At 36.6% G+C, this 15,922-nt stretch overlaps 1 protein-coding gene across 1 annotated transcript; it reads right to left on the bottom strand.

The window, feature by feature from the left end:
* Positions 1-1,575: 1,575 nt before the first annotated feature.
* Positions 1,576-11,006, bottom strand: LOC104897267 (pentatricopeptide repeat-containing protein At1g60770). The gene is made up of 2 exons (XM_010684114.4): positions 10,609-11,006; positions 1,576-3,219 (listed from the first exon to the last, which is right to left on the bottom strand). The coding sequence occupies exons 1-2, from the start codon at positions 10,834-10,836 to the stop codon at positions 1,975-1,977; spliced, it is 1,473 nt and encodes a 490-aa protein (XP_010682416.2). The 5' UTR covers positions 10,837-11,006; the 3' UTR covers positions 1,576-1,974.
* Between the last annotated feature and the right edge of the window lie 4,916 nt (positions 11,007-15,922).

The raw sequence follows: 15,922 nt of genomic DNA, 5'->3' as shown, positions 1-15,922 counted from the left end.
AATGCATAGACAAAGAACTCAACTCATAAAGTAATTCAAGTAAATAAAATAAAATAAAAATAAAAAAATAAAAAAAAAACAGAACAAAAAGGGCTTAGTTGAATCGGAGAAAAGAATTTAGAACCATTAAGCCATTTGATTGATATGGTACACAAAGGTTCAACCTCATCACAGTCCATGTTATGCTCATTCCAACGATTGGTAAGAAAATGTTAGATTGGCAACAATTAATAATAAAAAATACCCAAGTGACATTGAATAACTTAAATTAGGGTTTGGCCACAAATTTGGGCTGAGTTACAAAAGCCCATGTGTGTCATATACTATAATAACTCTTATAGTCTTATACATCTATCTTATAGGAGAAATTCACAAGAGGGGGTCCAATTATTACTCATTTTCTTTTATAGGTCCCAATTATGGATTATTCTTTACAAGTCTCAAGTTTACCATATTGTAATTTTTATAAGTCCTGAATTACTTATAAACACTTTAAAAGTTAAGATTTTTAAATGTTGACCTCATTTTATAGGTCTTTATCACTTGTCGAAAGTGTTCGAAGATGGTAAACATTTAAAACTCTTACCTTCTAAACCGATTATAAGTAACTTAAGACCTATAAAAATCACAAGATAGTAAACTTGGGACCTGTAGGAAATAATCCATAGCTGAGACTTATAAAAGAAAATAGAGATAGTTGAGCTCTCTCTTGTGAATTTTTCTTTTTTTAATTCATCCTAATCTTCGTCCTTTTTCCTTTTGGTAGTTATTAGTTATTACTTCCTTTGGGTGCGATATTTATGGAATTAATAGAAGGTAGCATATGTATTCCATCAAAACGAGTCTGCATTACCGTGGAAATTTCAATACTGAATTGTGCTTTAGATAATTTCCTTTCTTCCATTTTTTTCAAATTATTCATGGTTTTAAAGTCATCACCTTACTGGCTAACACAATAGTATAAACTTGCAAGAGGAATGAGAGGGAGTACAAATATTTGCTTAGTGCAAGCCACACGTGAGGTTTTTCAAGCACAACTCAAATTTGTGGCTTATATTTGCTCAACCTTCATCTTAACATTTGTTAATTACTGAATTTTCGTCAACACCTTTTTCATTATCCTATCTGGTCAATTGGCCTCACTCCAACATACTTGCATACGCGTGGTTCATGTATTTCTTTTTCAACTCCGCAAGATCGATTTACAAAGGCTCAACTTCCACTTGGATTGATATGTACGATAACTTTTACTTGGCTACCAGATTGCTACTATTTATGTTAAAACTATACTCTTAGATGACATAATCCAGAACGATCTCTACTTCTTGAAATAGCTTGATTCCAGAGCTCCGCCATACAACAGCTAATTCTGCAACGATACTAGTGTATAGTACAAGACCAAGAACTCGATACACAGATTTTAGATGCACAACAGCACAAGGGAAAATCGATCCTTCATAACTGCCTCAAATAACTATTAATACTAGTCACGCCCTGCAACCATCAACATTCGGGAGTGGCAGGCTACAAATTAAAGAATCTAAGCAAATCAAAAGTTTCACCTTCTTCAAATACTTTATCTCAAAGCAGAGTAGGGATATGAAATTACCAACACTTGACTTACAGAATCTTTGGTTTCAATAAACCGCAGTTTCATACACTCAGATGATTATTGATCTGAGACAGTGACCAAAGAGTTCTGCCATCTATAGGCAGTAGGCTAAGTTGCTAAATGCAAACAAAGTTCACCCATCTCCCAGAATGCAGAGCCAACAGCTAGAGCCTACGGATACGGAATTTACCTGATGTAGTGTAATGCATGGAACAAAGATGAGAACTAAAATTCCACCCTCGCACATCCAAAAAAGTAACCGCCACATGGGTCATATCCATTATTGAAAGAACATCAGTAAGCATAAGCTCATCAACTAGCCAAAAAATTGTAAGAATTACAGGTCAAAACCAAGGAAAACTCTATTCTGCAGTAACGGTGTCGAGCAACTTCTTGCATTCCTCGTTTACCTCTACATTTTCCATCTTCAAACGACGACGCATGGAAGGACTAGTCCTCCCAGCAGCTGCGTATGTTCTTATCAATGATTCAAATGCCTCTGCCCACAACTTATCCACAGCTTTCTTCACAAGCTCCATGAAACCTTCAGCCCCATCGACATCCCTCTTCTGTTCAAACAGTTGCATAATTCCATTGACTATCTCGACTTTTGGGACCCACTTAGTTCCGTCTCCTCTACCTGTGGTGATCGCATTTTCCACACAATTAACTGCTGACTCAATTTCCCCTTGCTTCATATGATGATCTAAAAAGATCTCCCAAGTTCTAGCATTGGGCTTAGCCCCTCTCCCTCCAGCACGCTGTTTGAGCTCTTGAGCTTTCTCCAAGAAACCCTCTTTGATGTAATATCCAATAAGACTGTTTGCGATCCGAATATCATAAGTCGTACAACTAGATTCCCATTCACTGAAGCATTTCTCTGCACCTGGTATATCTTTCAAGTTGACCAACACTTGAATCATATTCAAGTAAGCAATATTTGGAGTTTTAGGAAATGTGAGCCTTAAAGAGCGCCAAACACGATAAACCTCAAGCAAATTCTCAGTTTTTCCATATAAAGTAATGAGGAATTGGAATGGTGAAAGCTCTTTGGATTTATTCCGCTTCTCAAGCTCCTTCAGAGCATTCTCAGCCTTGTCAGACATCCCAGCATCAACATAGATTGAGGCTAAATTACTGTATGTTGTCCAATCTTCTGCTACTCGTCCATCCCGCTTCATCTCATCCAAAACCCTTTCAACCCCATATATATCATTACTAGCTGCTAAAGCTCTCATCCAGACATTATATGTGTATGGTTGTAGCATGATGTTAGAGGCCTTCATTTCTTGTGCCAAAGCAGGTACTCTTTCAGGCTGACCGCTTTTGGTGTACATAGTCATCAGGCTATTGTAAGACATGGCTGTAATTGGGAGGCCGAGTTCCATCATCTTCTCCATAAGTGCTTCAGCTTTATCAGAAATCAACTCCTTACAATAACAATTAAGAAGGGAACCATAACACTCTATGTATTTCGATGATTCAGGGAGATCAATGAAGTAATTCTCAGCAGCAGGAATGCCGTGAGTCTTGGCAATAAGATCAAGGTGGATAGCTTGGTCACTTAACGTCATGTTCATTCCCCTGCTAGCCATAGTGTCTGAAAGCTGCATACGGACTTGTCAGATCAATTTACAACCATGGAGAATTATGATCAGGGAAAAAAAAACCTAGCAAGATTTACTCAACAAAAATAGCATGCATTACAAGAAAATATGCAAGTCGAAAATGGATTATTACAATGTCAATGTTATGGTTGATGCGCCAAAAGAGTGACCAAAGAAAGAAAGTTCCTGCTTGTTCTAGAGTTTCAAAGGGAAGAGATTCAATTGGAAAAGTGGAATGACCTCCGGCCCTCTTTGGCAATTAGAGGATAGATGATTGTATTAGCTGGTTTGACTAGTTGTTCACAGTAGTTGTTTGTGTGATAGTGTTTGCTAGATGACTATTAGCTGATTGGTATTTTATTTAGGTGAAATGACCATTAAGGATATTGAAAAATAATTTATTGGTGAGCTTGTTTTGGTAAAGGTAGTAAATTTGACCAACTTTAGGATATATTAGTCATTAGACAACTGAATTTCACAACCCTCTCTTCCAAAAAGCTCCAACTAGTAGCTTTTTCAAAATTAGCCTTTTGGACTAAAACCTTTCTTTAAATCCTGTCTCAACCAAAAACTCCAATCAGAGGTTTGGACTAGCCAAACTCCAATTAGAGGTTTGGACTAGTCAAAGCTTTCTATTCATCTCAAACCTCTCTTTTATCCCATAACTTTCTCAACCAAACACTTCCATAGATTATTCATTATAACATTCACATTATCTTTCCTCAAGCTTTGAATTCCTATACAAAGTAAATGTGCCCTACTACCGGGCACCTGCAAATTTTGACATTTCATACACCTCCAAATGCAAATCCTTGATATATTTATATATCCAAGCAGACATAAGTCACCACCACAAAATGCCCAATGCAACTAGAAACCAACTTCATTCCCTCCTACCCCGACATGCCCTAGGCCAAAACTTTTCCTTAGCAAACAAAAATACACGACACAGTGTACTATAACCCTAGAGACATGCTCCTTCCATCTTTCGTTAATGTACCGGTTTGTCTCTTTCGCAGTCTCCAATGCACGCCTTTGACCATCAATATCTTTGATAATGTATTAATAAAAATTATTAAAAATTGACATTAAATATACACAATGAAACAAATCTAAAAAGATCCCACATGATATAACTAATAAAGAAAATGGTAAAAGATTTTGAGCTTTAAGTAGGCAAAGGGGCAAGCTGATAAAGACGAAGAGAGTATATAATAGATTGTTGATGCTTCATGCTAAGCTGAAAATTCAATTCTCTTACAAGTGTATATCTGTAACACACAGATAAGAGAAACTGAAGGTTGTCATGCACCATATAAAGCATTCTCTCATGGTTATAGAATTTAAAGGTGACCCTCCATAGTCAAGCTCAATTTCCAAACCTGAAGTATCCTAATAACAATCAGAAACATATATGAGCCATATGTTCTTGTCCTACAAAATATATGTCCCTTCCAGTGTTACCTAATTCATAAGAACTCCAAGCACATTAAACAAAAAGAGACGAATTGTTATATCACTTAAATTTAAGTTGTATACTTTTGGGATAATTTAACAAACTAGTAGCAAATTGCGTTCATGCACACATGTATACAATGCTAATCAGGAAAATTTGGTCCCTTCCTAAGACCCATGCATATCTACAGAACAAACAGGAGGTGAAACAACTTTCGGTTAGATAAAGTAGTCAAGATTATAGGATCCATAAAACAATTCATGGAAAAACATTTCAATGTCATTGGACAAAATCTCATTCAGGACGAACCATTCAAATGACTGATAACAGTTTGAGACTTTGAGTCCAGTCACCACCTCATCACCTACCTATTTTTTTATCAAAAAGACTATTCCTTCACCCATCATAATTCCAAATTATTCCCAAACATAAAGCTCCACACCACTATGTCATGCAAGGCTGAATGCTATTACCAATACATTTTTCTGCCTTCTATAGTAAGCACTAGTAGGAAAAAGGAAGAAAGAGTTCTAGACAATGTGGCCATGACAATTAACAGAATGGGCAGTTGTTTTCAAAATTTCCATTAAAGAGTATCTTTGGGGATAAAAGATGGAACTTCGAAACAGCAAAAGACAGGATTTTATAGCAAAAAATTTATCCTTTCCACTAAAGCACTTCTACTTTCATGTTACTCGGCATAAAGGAAAATCAAAACAAAAACAGAAGCCATGAAAGGAACATTGGATTGTTCTGTTGCCCAAAGAAACACTACAAACCTATGATATTAGTTTGGGACAACCCAACACCAGCAATGCCGACAACCACAACAACAATAAAATCACCCTCTAAACACTATATCCATACAATGGAAGAGCTTTTCCAAAAACGGAAGTGCAGAGCTTGGCACATAAGACTGCCGTGCAAGCAATTCTTTATTATGGGACTGTGTAAATAGTGGTTAACAGAAAACAGATTCATACAATCAAGATGCAATCAGTTTCTGAGTTTTGATAATATACTTACCTCTCATTTTGCATAATCCAAACTTTTGTAATTATTAGATTTGACTCCAAAAGAATTCAAAGAAAATCTATTTAAAATATATTTGATACAGTTACCAAAACTACATGATCATAATACACTAAGTAGAGTACCATGAAATGACCATATGGAAAAATGAAGGTCAGGTACTCAGGTTGCAACGAATGGTTAGATATTTACTTACTAAACCAAAACTTGTTCATATATAATACCCGCTCTGTTTATATTTAATAGGGACATATTGACTTTTGACACTATTCACTAACTACACTTTGACCATCTTTTATTGATTATACATAATAAAATATCTAGTCTTTTCGGGATCTTGTTTGATTTATTTCAATGTGTATTCTCAAAATATCAACTTTTTACAATTTCCATTCATGTCTAACTACAGATATTAATGGTCAAAGATATGCATTGACAAACGTGTCAAACAAAATTCCCCTATTGATAAACAGAGGGAACAATACATAAAGTAATTGACGATAATCCCAACTTTCACCCATATTTCCCTTTAAAAAATAACCTGAACTTTCAATTTTTGGAATAATCCAAGCTTGGAGGAAACTTCTCAAGATAACCCAAACTGTTAATTTTCCCATAAACCAATAGACCCGATATGGATTAGCAAATGACAGAAAATCTACAGTACGTTATACGTAAATAAATCAAAGTAAGGATTAGTTTGAGAAGCTGTATGAAAAGTTGGGATTATTTTCATGTCAAATCTAGGTTAGTACTTTCTTTGTTCTCTTATAATTGCATTATTTCAGCATATTTTCTTCTACTGACAGTATTATTCAATTTTGGCATGGTGCTATGAGGGTTTTGGATATGAGACAGCAGCAGCTTAACTTCACCCAAGAGGCTGCTTATGCTGTAAAGATGGCCAGGAAGAAATCTGCTATAGCCAGGCTTTATGTTATGTTGTTTACAGAGACTTTATATGGTATTTGGTCACAGAGAAACGACAAATTTGCTAATGAGCTTGTTAGTCCTGTGCAGCTTGTTAAGGAAAATTTGTGCAGTAACTTGTAGATGTATAGAGGATGATAGAGCTGTTATCATCTCTTTATTTTATGGAGCTAAGGTTGTGTAAATAGGTGGTGCATATAAAGAGTGGGTATGCTAAACCTTTCCTAGAAGATGTCAGCTCATCCATACTGATGCGCTTTTGCAGTTATTAGCATGGTAAAAAACGTCGTGCTCCTGGTCATGTATGCAGTTTCGGTCGCGTTGTCATGGGGAACGGCTTGTAACGTCGAAATAGAGAGTTTGGTGGCCGGCAGTGTGAATGTTTTCTGAAAAATCACATAAGTGGAATTTCAAGTTTTTTTTTCCATCTTTAAATTTTTTGCACTATATTATGTGCAAAACTATTATAAATACACTATTTGAGATACTTTTGATACATATATAACTTTTTCTTACAAACAAGAGCATTAAAAATATGAGTTTTTACGAAAAAATTAAACAGAAAAAAAGGAGTTGGGCTTAGTCACATGACTGCCGACCCCTCCCTGTTTACCTCAAAAGATGAAAAATGTGTGAAGTAAAAAACAGAAAAAGGGAAGAAAGAAGAAGAGAAGAGCGACGAACACTGCCAGCCACCGGCAGCTATAGCCCAAGATGCAGCCGAAGATGTCTTGTCGGCAGGGAAAAAAAACGCGCTCGCGGTCGCGCTCGCGGAAACGGTCGCGTTGTCGCGGGAACGGCTTGTAACGGCGAAATAGAACGTTTCGCGGCCGTCGCGGCGTGAATTTTTTTAAAAAATTCACATTAATATGTTTTAACCTTATTTGAATTTTTTAGTTTATGAAGCATTATTACAACATAATATAATCAAATCTAATAGAATATCATGTTTCCTCAACTATATAATTAAATCATAAAAAAAATTTGGCCAATGTTTGAAAAGAACGGATGTAACGGGGATAAAATCGTTCTAACGCGGCGAGTTCGCGTTACGGAACGGACAACGCGGCGAGAAGTACGTGAATTTTATTATGGCGTTCCGTAACGGGATTTCGCGGAACAGCAAATCCAAAATCCGTTACAGAACGGCCGTTCTGTAACGGAACGGGAGAGTTTTAATTCCCTGCTTGTCGGTATTCTCTGCCATGATCGGAGAAGCAGCGGCGCCTCCCAATGGATATCAAGGTAACTTCAATATTAGGGGTTTCAATTTAGGGTTCAATTCGAAGTAACCTAATGAAATTAAATGAGGGGTTTTACTGTAATTTGAGTTCTAGAGTCTGGAAAAGTTTTAATTTGAAATTAAAACATGATTTTTTTTTTTTAACTTCAACTCAAATCTATTGATCTTGCGTTGGCTTCTTCTTCTTCCACGAACAAGGAACTGGTCATCTTCAAATAATGGACGTTACCTAATCGTAATGGTTTTGGAATGCCGGTACGTAACGGCCATCGAGCCAAGTCTGGTGTGAAATCCAAATCATCATTCTATAACAGTATTTAACAGAACAGCCTCTTTGAAGTCCGTTACAAAGCGGGCGTTCGAAAACAACCGAGTTTTTGTTTCCTGTTTATTAGTGGTTTGTTGAGTCTGTGTGTGTTGAGCTGAGGTTGTACTTTTTCTCAATTTTGGTAATATGTATCCTTTAATATGCCAAAAAAAATTGCAACGTTTGCTTTATTTGGTTATGGGTTGTCTTTATCTCTCTCCTACCACATGGGTCTCTCTTTTGATTTCTCTCTACATCACATGGTCTTCTTAATTTATGTGTCACTCCATATGATGCACTCAAATGGAATGGACGAAGTAATGTGAAATTTGAATGTTTATGAAATTAGGTGTATTGGACAAGGCTGAAATCTAGTAAAAGTTACTGTTTTAGGCTTCCCATTTTGTTTAATCAATTATATAACCACTATTGTGCACTTCCTACCAGTTCACAAGACTTTCGTCTCAGGAAGAGGGAGGGGAAGAGAACAATTCAAATAGCAAAATATAGATGCATGTCGATGCAGAGAATTCAGGATAAATGGAATCACCAAACACTATAAATCAAGATAATGAAGCAGAAATCTAACAGGCGTGAGGACATCTAACATAAAGGAGATCAACAGCAAGTTGCTCCATTATTACATAAAGTTAATAGGTGAATTCCTGTAGTTCAAATAACAACCTCACTATGTATTAGGCCACGGATCCTGTCAAAATCAAACTCTTGATAAGCCAGTGATCCAAATGTTCCATAGGTTATTTGAAGTTTGAAACCAACCTTATGGTAAAAATTCAGGAAAATTATATTTGTGAGGTGAAAAGGCATCCAAGAAAAAGTTATATCACATTGGACTATCCTACAGAGGCGTCCAAAGGTCAAATGGGTGATCAATACTCAGATTTCAAGGCTCTACCCAAAACGTGTTACTCATGATTTCCCTATTGCACAAGATAATAAGAATAAGAATGTCATTTGGACATGAAACCTGAATCTCAGACTGCAGTTTCAAACTTCAAAGGCACAAATACTATAGTTTACAAGTTACAAGGTTTCTAAAGCTTGATTTTGCAGTGACCAAAATTCAGCCAACAATGCAACGACTCAAAAGCTCAATCTCTTCAATTAGTTGTATCTAGTATGAGTCAAGATTTAGTCTTCGGTGGTCATTCGCATAGATCATCTTCCTCCGTAAGCATTTGTCAAGCATTATAAGCTCCCACAAATCTAGTTTATTCCTATTCTTTCTAACGCCCTCTATATAAGTCATATTTGACCTGCCCCACTTCTTGTAGAATCCCCAATATCCCAACTCCCAACTAGCATAATAGGTGTATCATCTAGTCGACATCTCACATGCCTAAACCGCGAAAAGCAATTCTCTCTTATCTTATCCTCGCAACTCCAACCCTTTTTCAAATATTTTCTAAGATATCTATCTCTTAAGGTGCTCCTACCACCCCAGAAGATCTTTTTAATATGATCTTCTCCTAAATGGCCGACACTCAAACCCATATAATGACATTGGTCTAGCAACTGTTTTATAGCTTGTCTAATGATGTTACAATTACATTATATTATTAGTACCATTAACAACAAGAATCCAAACAAGGAACTCTGTTGAAGTGAAGAAAATTCTCATTACTAGAAAATTATCAAATGGCATAGTTATAGATCTAATGCAAATTCAAAGTACCTTAACCCTAATAAACTCATGGAATAAATCAATTACTACTACACCAATACATATCCTTGTCCTGGAATTCTGGTGATAGACCTCAAACAATAGCTCTTAGTTCCAAGAAATGGAGCTGCAAATTTTTAGGCTTCAATTCAACAAAGCCAAGAAGAAAACGCCCGCACCCCCGGAACCCCCAAAGAGGACTGAGTAAATGGAGGGTGACTTAGCAAGAGTGGGGCTCTGCTGCCAATGCATTATCTAACCACAATAATATTCAATAAGTTTTGAGTCGAGAAACCCAAGCTCCCACCAAACTATAAAAACAAAATAATTGACTAACCAATTTGCAAATCAGTAACAATATGAGTGTACCTAAATTTCACCTCTTCCAAACCTCCCCCCCTCTATCCATAGTTCCTCATTCCTTTGAATAAAAACATATATATGCTACTTAAACACCAAAGACACCAACTTCACACCACATATCACACACCAACTACCCATTATTATTGAAAATTTACAAAATGTAGCTTAATCATCAAGAACTCAAAAACTTTCAAATATAACCACATCCATTTGCTTCTTAACACTAATTAAGCTTCTAAATTCACTTAACTATTCAATTAACCCAAAAATCCAGAAATGCACAAACTAAAAGCAACAGATTAAGCTTCAATAATTCAAATTTACCATTAAAAGATTCAAAAATTAGTAAAAAAAAAAAAACAAAGAAAGAAGACCTTGAGAGCAGCATAATAGTGCTTGCGATCCCGCAACTTCTTGATGGTATCCCCGACTTCCCATTTGTAAGCTCTTTTGTGACTTTTGATGAACAAATTTAATTGATGACGAACAGTGACCTCATCTCCTCCTTCTTTAAATAGCTTACGGTATAAAGCTTCTTCTACATACTTTTTCGACCTGTTTGCTATGTTTTTCGTCTTTCCTTTCAGTGAAATCGACGCCATTTTTCCGTGTTTCCAAATCTGGGAAATGGAACAATGCGTTTTGATTTGCTAGGGTTTTAGTGGGTTTTTGCTTGGTTGGGTTTTGAACAATGCGTCAGGTACTCAGGTGTGTAAATATGGATTCTGAGAGAGAAGGGTTTGTGCTGTTTGGATAAGTTGTAAAATAACTATAGAGTTTTTATCAATATTAAAAAAAAAAATCAATGAATTATATATTCTCTTTCTAAAATTCTTCTTGTTTTTTCTCATCAAAAGTTAGCCTCTATTGATTTCAGTATGTATTAGATAGAGGTGGGCAAGGGTCGAGCCGGCAAGCGGCCCGGCCCGGCCCGCTGTCCGCTACGTGGGCCGCGGGCCTGTCACGGTCAAGAAATTTTATTTCCGGCCCGCACCGGCACGAGCCCGCGTGGGCCGGCTCGCGGGCCGAACGCTCCTTTCCTTTGTTTTTTTACCCTAAAATTGTCAAAAATACAAAAATACAACATAAAACATGGGTCGGCCCGCCCGTGGGCCTGGGCCGGGCCGTGGACAAAATTTTAAAATTTCAAGCCCGTCCCATCACTCATGGGCCCGGGCCCAGCCCAGCCCGCCATTTACTCAAGCCCGCGGGCCGAGCCCGTGAACAGGCCCAGCCCATGCCCACCTCAATCTAGTATTAGAGGTGGGCATGGGCCGGCCCGGCACGATTTAGGCCCGGTCCGGCCCGTTGTCCGCTACGTGGGCCGCGGGACTGTCACGGTCGAGAAATTTTATTTCCGGCCAGCAACGGCACGAGCCCGCGGGCCGAACGCTCTTTTCCTCTGTTTTTTACCCTAAAACTTGTCAAAAATACAAAAATACAACATAAAACATGGGCCAGCCCGCGGGCCCGTGGGCCTGGGCCGGGCCATGGACAAATTTTTAAAAATTTCAAGCCCGGTCCGGCCCGCCATTTACTCAAGCCCTTGGGCCGAGCCCATGAACAGGCCCGACCCATGCCCACCTCTAGTATGTATGGTTCAAATACAACTTACCTTAGTTATTCACTAAAACTCTAGAGGATCCGGACTCGATATTGACTAGTAGCCAAAACACCGCAAACAATTGGCTTAGGAACAGCGAGTGTCATAAATGATTCGAATCTAACTTTTCTTGCCAACCGGGGGGGATCCATGTTCATTTTTTACTCCCAATTTCATATTTTTCTTTCATTTATCCTATTTTTTATTGATCAGAAGCCTAAATCACGTGAAAATTTGTGGAGAAAAGTTAGCTACGGCGTCATTTATGACACCCGCGCTATATTTTGTGGTGTTGAGGCCAATTTTATCTAAATTTTGTAAATTTTTACTTATATATAATTAAATTAAATGCAAGACTTGGCAACCTCGTGTTGCAAAAATCTTATTCATTTTATTACTTTCTAATTCTGAAAATTCTAAGCTGGTCTTTTTTTTTTTAAAAGACCATGGGAAATGTGGGGCCATAATGAATGTGAGCCACCCACCTAAGCATTCTTTTACCTTTTATTTTTTGCTTTGAAATGATTTTAGAAAATATCAAAATCATTTATTCTAATTTCTATAAACATTTTAAATAATTTTGAAAAATACAAAAAAGAAATTGAAAAACCCGAAAATTAATTTCGGCTAAAAAAAATTTGGGGAAAACTTTTTTACCCGAAAATTAATCATTTATTCTAATTTCTGTAAACATTCTAATCGATTCTTCTCGAATTTTCAGTAGATCTCTTACTTGGATCCTTTTCTTTCCATGAAATGGTGAGAATTCATAAAGAAATCATGAATTTTTGATGGACAAGTTATGAAATCGAAGTTTTAATTTTCGATTTTCTGGTAAAATTTTGGGGGGGAATTTTGGGGAATTTTTTCCACCTTTCCCTTTCATATTTGTAAATTCATGAAATAGATGAACAAACATAAAATTGATGATCTTATGTACACCATGAACACCTGAATTTCCATGGAAATGAAGGTTTGAGTTTCAAAATGAATAAACTCAAAATCAAAATCAAAATTCTAGTTCATTATGAATTTAACAAAAACATGGTTTGAATTGTTGTAAGATGTTGGGAAACCGCCGATTTGGGACCGATTTGTGCGTTTTTTGAGTATTGATTACCAATATAAAAGTGGATGAAGAATTTCAAGGGAGAAAGAAATTTGGAAAGGTTGAAGATGGAGTTGGGAGAAGATGACTGAACAGACACTTTAGGTAATTACTTAAAAGGGTTTCGATAATTACTAAAACGTGACAGAAATTAAGAAAAGTCTCAAAACCTCCAATTTGAAAGTGTATTGAAAATAAACAATTGGACTAAACAATTCTAAGTACAAATTAATTAATATGATAAAAATGTGTTAATCCAAACAAGCCAAATAGAATTATAAAGTCACAACATGTAAGAGAAAAGAATGTCTTAATAGGTTTGGTATATCCAAAATTATTTTGCTAATTCCCAAAACATGTTTGGTAATTACCTATAATCATATGATTTGTGTTAATTTTGGCTTTTTATACAAGGAGGGACAATGGGGTTCCAAAACTCAAGTAAATGGGGCTTCATGAGGTATTGGGCCTAGTGGAACCAGTGGCATGATTGTTCAATCCTCATATGATGGGTTTGATGAGTAACGGAATTGATTATGATTGGATAGGTTTGGTAATGCCTAAAGCATGTTTGGTAATTACCTAAAATCATATGATATGTGGTTAATTTGGGCTTTTTAGTACAAAGAAGAACAATAGTGGCTCAAAACTCAAGTCAATGGATTTGCTGAGGTATTGAGCCTAATAGACCCAGTAGCATGATCGTCCAATACCCATAAGATTGCTTTAATGAGTAATGATAAAAGATTGTGATTGGAAGAACATCTTCCACTAAGTAAGTTTGGTAATGTCCAGATTATGTTTGGTAATTACCTTAAAGTATATGATTTAGGGGTAATTTGAGATTTTTAGTACAATGAGAGATAATGGAGGACCCAAAACTCAAATCAATGTGGTTTGGTGAGGTATTGGGCGTAATGGCCCCAGGGGCGTGATTGTCCAATCCACATAGGATTTCTTAAATGGGTAATTAAAATGGATTGTGATTGGATAACTTTGGTAATGTCCAAAACATGTTTGGTAATTACTTAAAAGCATATAATCTGGGTTAATTTTGGCTTTTTATGAGGACAATGGGGGGTCCAAAACTCATGTCAATGGGATTTTATGAGGTATTGGGCCTAATAGACCCAGTGGCATAATTGTAAAATCCCCATAGGATTGCGTTGATGAATAACAATAAAAGATTGTGATTGGAGAACATCCTCCACTTAGTAGGTTCAGTAATCCCCAGAATATGTTTGGTAATTACCTTAAAGCATATGATTGGGTTAATTTAGGGTTTTTAGTACAAGGAAGGATAATGGAGGCCCAAAATTTATGTCCATGAGGTTTGATGAGGTATTGGGCCTAATGGATCAAGTCACATGATTCTCCAATCCCTATAGGATTTCTTTGATGAGTAATGAAAATGAATTGTGATTGGATAGGGTTGGTAATGCCCAAAGCATGTGTGGTGATTTAAAAGCATATGGTATGGGTTAATTCAAACTTTTTAGTACAAGGAGCGACAATGAGGTTTGCGAGATATTGGGCCTAATGGACCCTATGACATGATTATCCAATCCCTATAGGACTGTTTTGATATGAATAATGAGAATGAATAGTGATTGGATATGTTTGGTAATGCCCAAAGCAGGTTTGGTAATTATTTAAATGCATATAACTGGGTTAATTTAAGGTTTTTAGTACAAAGAGAGACAATGGAGGCCCAAAACTCAAGTCAATGGAGTTTGATGACATATTGCGCCTAATGGACCTAGTGGCAAGATTATTCAATCCCCATATAGGATTGCTTTGATGAGTAATGAGAAAGGATTATGATTGGATAGATTTGTTAATACCAAAGCATGTTTGGTTATTAACTAAAAGCATATGAGTTGTGGTTAATTTTAACTTTTTAGTACAAAAAAATACAATGGGGGGCTCAAAACTCAAGTCAATAGGGTTTGGTGAGGCATTGGGTCTAATGGACCTAGTGACATGATTGTCTAATCTACATAGCATTGCTTAGACGAATAATAGGAATCGATTGTGATTGGATATGTTTTGTAATGTCCAAAACATATTTTGTAATTACCTAAAATAATATGATCTGTGACTAATTTGGGTTTTTTAGTACAAGAGCGGACGATGGGGGCTGAAAACTCATGTCAATGGGGGGTTTGGTGAGGTATTGTGTCTAATGAACCCAGTGACATGATTTTGCAATCCACAGACGATTGCTTTGACGAGTAATGATATAGATTGTGATTTGATAGGTTTCAAAAGGCCCAAAGCATGTTTACTAATAACCAAAAAAATATGATCGGGGTTAATTTGGGCTTTTTAGTATAGAGAGAGACATTGGGGGCCCAAAACTTATGTCAATGGGGTTTGAGGAGGTATTGGGCCTAATGGACCTAGTGGCATGATTGTCCAATCTCTATAGAATTGCTTTGATGAGTTCGGAGAATGGATTGTGATTGGATAAGTTTGGTAATGCCCAAAGTATGTTTGGTAATTACCTAAAATCATATGATCTGGGTTAATTTGAGCTTTTTTGTACAAGAAAGGACAATGGGGCCCAAAACTCAAGTCAATGGGATTTGGTGAGTTACTGGGCCTAATGGACGTAGTGACATGATTGTCCAATCTACATAAGATTGCTTAAATGAGTAATAGGAATGGGTTGTGATTGAATAGGTTTTGCAATGTCCAAAACATGTTTGGTAATTACTTGAAAGCATATGATTTGAGATTAATTTGTGTCTTTCATTACAAGAAGGGACAATGGGGACCCAAAACTCAAGTCAAAGGGGATTTAGTGAGGTATTGGGTCTAATGGACCCAGTGACATGATTATCCAATCCACATACGATTGCTTAGATGAGTAATGGAAATGGATTGTCCAAAACATGTTTGGTAATTATCTAAAAGCATATGATCTGGGTTAATTTTAGAGTGACCAAACTCAAGTCAATGGGGTTTAGTGAGG

Source organism: Beta vulgaris, chromosome 6 (assembly GCF_026745355.1).
Source record: "Beta vulgaris subsp. vulgaris cultivar EL10 chromosome 6, EL10.2, whole genome shotgun sequence".
Taxonomy (NCBI): domain Eukaryota; kingdom Viridiplantae; phylum Streptophyta; class Magnoliopsida; order Caryophyllales; family Amaranthaceae; genus Beta; species Beta vulgaris.
Note: the sequence above shows the minus strand (reverse complement) of the source record. Positions and strands in the feature narration are given on the sequence as shown.

Excerpts from the sequence above, each read along its gene's own strand:
- LOC104897267 (XM_010684114.4), bottom strand. The coding sequence starts at position 10,836 with ATGGCGTCGATTTCACTGAAAGGAAAGACGAAAAACATAGCAAACAGG. Across the intron at positions 3,220-10,608 it reads ACTATTATGCTGCTCTCAAG|CTTTCAGACACTATGGCTAG; the intron begins GTCTTCTTTCTT and ends GTCCGTATGCAG.